Source organism: Phaethon lepturus, unplaced genomic scaffold (assembly GCF_000687285.1).
Source record: "Phaethon lepturus isolate BGI_N335 unplaced genomic scaffold, ASM68728v1 scaffold856, whole genome shotgun sequence".
NCBI classification, from domain to species: Eukaryota; Metazoa; Chordata; class Aves; order Phaethontiformes; family Phaethontidae; genus Phaethon; species Phaethon lepturus.
This window is the reverse complement of record NW_010546716.1, coordinates 65,145-70,967: the sequence shown is the minus strand read 5'-3', so window position 1 is coordinate 70,967 and position 5,823 is coordinate 65,145. Positions and strand designations below refer to the sequence as shown.

At 41.9% G+C, this 5,823-nt stretch overlaps 1 protein-coding gene across 1 annotated transcript; it reads left to right on the top strand.

Moving 5' to 3' along the window:
• The first annotated feature begins 71 nt into the window (after positions 1 to 71).
• Positions 72 to 5,216, top strand: TNFRSF18 (tumor necrosis factor receptor superfamily, member 18). The gene is made up of 6 exons (XM_010289378.1): positions 72 to 243; positions 2,378 to 2,509; positions 3,000 to 3,087; positions 3,578 to 3,666; positions 4,657 to 4,797; positions 5,065 to 5,216. Exons 1-6 carry the CDS (start codon positions 72 to 74, stop codon positions 5,214 to 5,216), a joined length of 774 nt encoding a protein of 257 aa, XP_010287680.1.
• Positions 5,217 to 5,823: the final 607 nt, after the last annotated feature.

Sequence of the window (5,823 nt, the reverse complement as noted above, 5' to 3'; positions counted from 1 at the left end):
AAGAGTACTTTTGCAGGAAAGTCCTGATACAAGCCCACCCTAGTGTGCTTTTGGGTTGTATAGCTCAAGACATGACTGAACAGACAAGTGAAGTTGGTCACCTCAAGATTCGAGCTTGCTTGCTGCTGGTGTGCCTATGGCAATGGACACAGCAAGCTCTGGCAACACCTTGCCAGGATGGTGAACTGAGAATAATCAGTAAAGATGAGAAGAAATGCTGCCCCAAATGCATCTTAAACGCAGGTAAGGGAATGATGTGTGTGTCTTCTTTCTTTTTGTCAATATTGTTTTATGTCAGCCAGGGTAATCAAGTGTAGGGAACGGGTGGGGGTGTGTGTATGTGTATGTAAATCTATCTTGCGCAATCGTATATGCAAAAAAAAAAAAAGGCAAGGCCTTCCCTCCTGCCCTCTAAATTCATAATGTGCCTTAGGTATAAACTTCAGAGTGGACTCATGTTTCAGATTTGTTACGTGCTTATACTTGTTATTCTCTAGTGGAAAAGGGAAAGCTGGGTTTCTGTGGATTGGTCTTGCTCACAAGGAAGGATCTGTGGTCCTAAAGAGTAGGAAGCATCAGTCCCTCCATTCCACTGACCTGTGCCTGTCCCAGAAGTAAATGGACAGACAAGGTCTCAGGTGGTCATTACTTTCAGCCTATTCTAACCTTTATCCTTGCCTGATCTTAGGATGGTGGTGAGTTGGTAACGGATTCTTATTTGCCTGTAACTTTAAGTCAAAGTAAGACATTAGAGGTGGAACAGGCCAGCTGCAGGTCTTACTGGGTGATGTTTCTTTGCCTGTTAGGCTGAAGGACAGAACAGGTGATTCTAATGGCCTCTTCTAGGGTCCCAGGAACAATCATACTATTCTTCTTAATTTAGTGCTGTCCGTAACAGTAGCCAGAGCTGAACAGTAGGGAATATGCAACTTGTTTGTATGACCTACAGCAAGGAATGTGCCTTCCTTTTCTTTTGTCCGGAACCAGGGTTGCTGGAAGCCTTGTCTAGCTGGTGTGGTAGTGGTGGTGTCCTGCGGGTTAGCAACAGGACTAGCTGAGAAGTTATATCTTTCATTGGTGCCTAGGTAGGAGTCAGCCTCCCGCCTGTTAGTACCTTGAATATACCTGCCTCAACTGATAACAAGGACACCGAGTTCCTTGTGGAAGGAATGGGTGGACACGTGGGATTTGTGGGAATGAGCAATAAACAGGTGAAGAGCTATAGAGTCCTCAGCAGTGTGGAGACATCAGGGTATTTCCACTGGTCTTTGGAAATTTCCAAACCCACTGAGATAAAATCATTCAGCATGAAGTAGGAGAGTCATTGCTTGGTGGGATCAAATCCACGTGCTAGTAATACACAGAAAAAAAGCATCGCCAAGCTGTTTCTTTTTTGCTGCCAGACTTCATTAAGTTTTGGAGGCCAGTGGGCAGAGGAAGATGTGGGCAGTTTCCTGGTGGCCCTGTACATCACCGACCTCAGGAAATAATCTTTGCTTGATCTTTGCTACTCACTGTGGTTTTTAAGCACGTCATTGAACTAGGCAGCATTTCCCTCTGTATTTTTTTTCTTTAAGGTTATACAGTTTCCTGGTTGAACAGCACTTTTCCTCTAACTGGTCTCCAACTGCCTGAAGGACTGCTTGATACTGTTTACTGATGGGATCAGTATGTATGATCAATCCTTTGCTTTCGTGAGCCCAGGAGCCTCGCAGAATTAGAGATTATATTTTTGGAGCGCAAGCAAATTTCACAACAGAACTCTTCTAGAAATAGAAGGACAGAGGGTAGGAAGGGTGCTGATTTTATGGCTTGGATTTAGACCCACTTCTGCCAAAAGAGTATAGGAAGCAGCTGCTGTTGTTAGGAGGGGCATCTAAAAGGAGCTCTAGCTTCACTGGACAAGGATCTTTCGGGCATCCCTCTTCTAACATGGCTGAGCCTACCTGAGAAGAGCTGTGGCAGTGTCCTGAGAGCTGACTGGATGGCTAGTTAATGTATAGTGTTTCTCTGGGGCGCTCGCAGTGCCCTCCTTACGCCACAGTATCTAAATCTGCACCATGTAGTAAAGCAAACCTGCTGCCTTACTTCTGACTACCATGACCTACACTGGTATCCCAGATAAGAAAGAAGGGTGACAGTGGTAAGTCATGCAGTGCTCAGATAACCATGGTGTAAAAATCTGAGTGGTGCTGAATTTGAGTACTCTCGACTTTATCCAGCATGCATGGGAGTGACGTGTTTCTGGTATCCATTTTTTTCCACCACAGCACAGTAAGGAACTATTTCACCTGTATCAGCCAGTAAGACTGATGGTTAAGTTAATTTCTGGCCTCTGTGACAAAGGCAAGTCTAACTTCTTTCTTCTTGACAGGAGACAACAGCACATGTCAAAATATTGAGGACCATGAGTGCAAATGTCGTCAGGGATACAGCTGTATTGATCGCTCATGTCTCTACTGCAAAAAACTGCCTGAATGTGCAGAGGGCGAGGAGCTGGTTAAGCTTGGTAACTAAAGAAACATAAATTACTCTAAAAGGCTGAGTTCAATATAAATGTCTGGCTGAGGAGCAGACAGTTTCCTTCACTACTTATAAACTGCGTTCATGATGCAGAAAGAAATGACACTTATTCTGTGGCCTCTGCTTCCCTATTTTATAACTCTGAGTTTGAGACTTCCACTTTCATGCTCAGACTTGCAGTATTACTTTTCTTCCAAGCTGCTAGAATTGTCAGTAGAAGACTCTCACTCTGTGTTGCCTCTTAACTTGACATCTTCTGCTGTCAGATCAGATGATTCTGTACCTCTTCCATAAGGGGTCCACCCATACATTTCCCAAAATGGAAAGGTGACAAGAACTGCTTAGGAGTTTCTCCAGGGGGGTGATTCATAATGCAGAAGCAGTGTAGAGGGAATGCATTGTGCTCTAATCTGTTGTATCCCTTTCATTCGGTAAAGGCACTGACCACTAATAATTCATGTTCTCTTTTCTTGTAGGCATTTTAGACTTCACATTCAAATGTAAACCATGTGGGATAGGAACCTATTCTAATGTTAAAAATGGCTGGTGCCGTAACTGGACTGAGTATGTATTTATAGATACTTTCCTTCTTTGGAAATATGCATGATAAAATTCTCAAATGATTAATACTTAAATTAGAAAAGAAAATTGAATCAAAGATGAGATCACCAATGAGATTAAATGACGAGGTTTTTAAATTCAGTAGTATATGATATTTCTCTCTCCTTTGGCTTTATAAATAGTTGGTCTCAAAGTAGAACTTAAGACAAACTGCTGTGTATTCAACCTACTTCTAAGTCCAGCTCAGACTGGTGCAAAATTATGCCAAACATGACATCACTTGAAACAAAGAGACTAAAAAAAAAATGTGCATATAAACAGTTGTGATGTAGTATTGTCTTGTTGGGGAACAGCCGTAATTTTACCTGCACTGCTATAAAAAGAAAAATAGGAGAGGAGTTGTGGAAGGAAGGAAGGGAGCCAAGAGAAAGGCTGAAGAGGAATGAAGGGAAAGCTAGGGACATTCTAAATGTGACTCTTATTCTTCTTTTAGTTGTGAAAGTTCTGGGTTTCTAACAATCAAGCAAGGCAACAGTACACATAATGCAATATGTGGTTTCCCTGCTAAAGATTTGGAGCAAGGTACCTTCTCACAATGATTTGTTTCTTTGAGCCTGTAACTTTTCTCTATACTTCTTCAGTTGGTGACTTACTGCATAGTCCTCTTCCAGAGTTTGCTATCATGAAGAGTTGCTTTGAAAATTACTGTTGTGTTTCTTGCAATATTAATATAGGTAGAATTGTTGACCTGGGCAAAGATTCCACCATTAAAACACTGTCAGTTATAATGGTAGAGAAAAACCCAACAACCATCCTTAAGTAGAGCACACTTATTTGGCAAATTATCAGTTTTCCATTGAAATGCTCTTGCTGTTTTGCTAGATATTCTTAGGGAGGCAATAGCTTAGTTAGTCATCCAGTTCCTTTACAAGTATTGGTTGAGTCCACAACACCCAGAATTGAAATCTCATGTCTTAGCATGGATCAAAGTAGATAGGAATAAGTGGGTACAGGCTTTGCAGGTACTGAGTATCTTGAAGACAGCAAGCTGCACTGCTCCTGCCTTTTTCTCCACCCTTGTCCCTACAATGAATTGGCACCTTTCACGTCTGGGCCCTTCATTCAGAGAAATTGTTAATTCTGCTAAGACAAATGGCAAAAAGCTGCTATTCTTAATTTCCCCGAGGCAGATGCAAGTGCAAATTTGGCTTGCTCTAGTGCTATTCAGTGAAACATTGAAGCCAAATCCCCCCAAAAAGCAAAAGCCAAAACAGAGTAGATAGAACAAGGGATAGCTGCAAGAGAGACACACTGAAGAATGAAAAGATTAGGCATGTGGTTCTTTTGCATGAATGCTTCTTACCAGAGACAGTGACCTATTGCACCCTTGACTTGGAGCATCTCCATTTTATTGCTAATACCCACACTGTTTGTTTTTTTTTTTTCCTTGGAGAATTATTTTCCATAGAGAGAGGAAATTAATCTCTTAATTTCCTTGGAAGAACTGCCTTTCCTTTAACAATAATCTGGGCATGTGGTTTTTTAATCTTTATTAAATATATTTAATTGCAGCTCCTATTACAAATGACTCTCTATACACCACCATCCTGGCCATCCTTACTGCAGTGGCTGTATTTGTTCTCATCTTGCTGACCTTCTTCTTGCATTTCTGCATATGGTCACTGAAGAAAGAAAAATACCACACAGCTGATGGTAAGTGCACCTTTGTGGGTTTCTGTGTAGCTTTTCATTCCATTGATCCAGAGTCAGAATGGAATAAATTAAGTTGAATAAATAGAGTAAATATAGATTTACTCTGTGATTTTGGGAGGGTTACTTGGTTTCATTAATGTGCGGTGCACCACCTGTATCTTTGCCCTTTCCTTAGAGAGAGGCTGCATTGGTAAAGGTAACGCGCAGCTAACTGACATGTGTGAAGACCTCTTGTATGTGCAGTGCTTTTGCTTATTCTCACTGCAGATCTGGAACATAACTTCCTTAGGCTGTCTGCGGCTCCACAGCTGTCACACCATAGAGAAGAGACTTACAGCTGCCAGTTTCCAGAAGAAGAACATGGAGACAAAACACCAGAAGAAAAGGCTTGCTATTTCCACTCTCAGAATCTACAATGAAAACAGATAAATTGCAATGTGCTGTGAGGATGGGGGAGCAGAGCTCAGCTTTTCAAAAAAAAAGAAGGGAGGGGCTGGTTGCATAAAGCATCATTTATACACAGCAATAAGGAATGGCTTTGGAGGCAGTTTCACTTTGTTTCTTCTCAACAAACCTAGCATTTAGAAACAGAAAAACTGCCAAGTCAGGCTGACGTTCCGTTCAGCTGCATTGCATTATTGCAGGTTTTCTGGGTTGTTGATTTTTTTTTTCATTGACGCTCTTTTTAACTTTGTTTGGGACCAGGGACCCTTCTTGTCATTATTCCCCTTTGCATCTTCTGCACGTCTCTGTGGTGCTCCCACAGATTGATATGTGCGTAGAAGGCCAGCGTCCCGCCATCAATCCCTTCAGTGCTACAGGAAATACAGGAGTACCTACAGGGCACTCACAGCTTTCACAGGCTATCCGTATTTCCAAGATGTGTCCTGCTGCTCATATTAAGGGAATAAGGCATTGTGCCTAGCACCCATATCTGCCACTCTTCTCTAAGCAGACAGTGCTTAGAGTTTCTAGAGGCTAAGTGATCAAACGAATTTAACGTTATTGTCATGAGTAAATAGTTAA

Excerpts from the sequence above, each read along its gene's own strand:
- TNFRSF18 (XM_010289378.1), top strand. The coding sequence starts at position 72 with ATGACTGAACAGACAAGTGAAGTTGGTCACCTCAAGATTCGAGCTTGC. Across the intron at positions 244-2,377 it reads CAAATGCATCTTAAACGCAG|ACAACAGCACATGTCAAAAT; the intron begins GTAAGGGAATGA and ends TCTTGACAGGAG. Across the intron at positions 3,667-4,656 it reads TGCTAAAGATTTGGAGCAAG|CTCCTATTACAAATGACTCT; the intron begins GTACCTTCTCAC and ends ATTTAATTGCAG.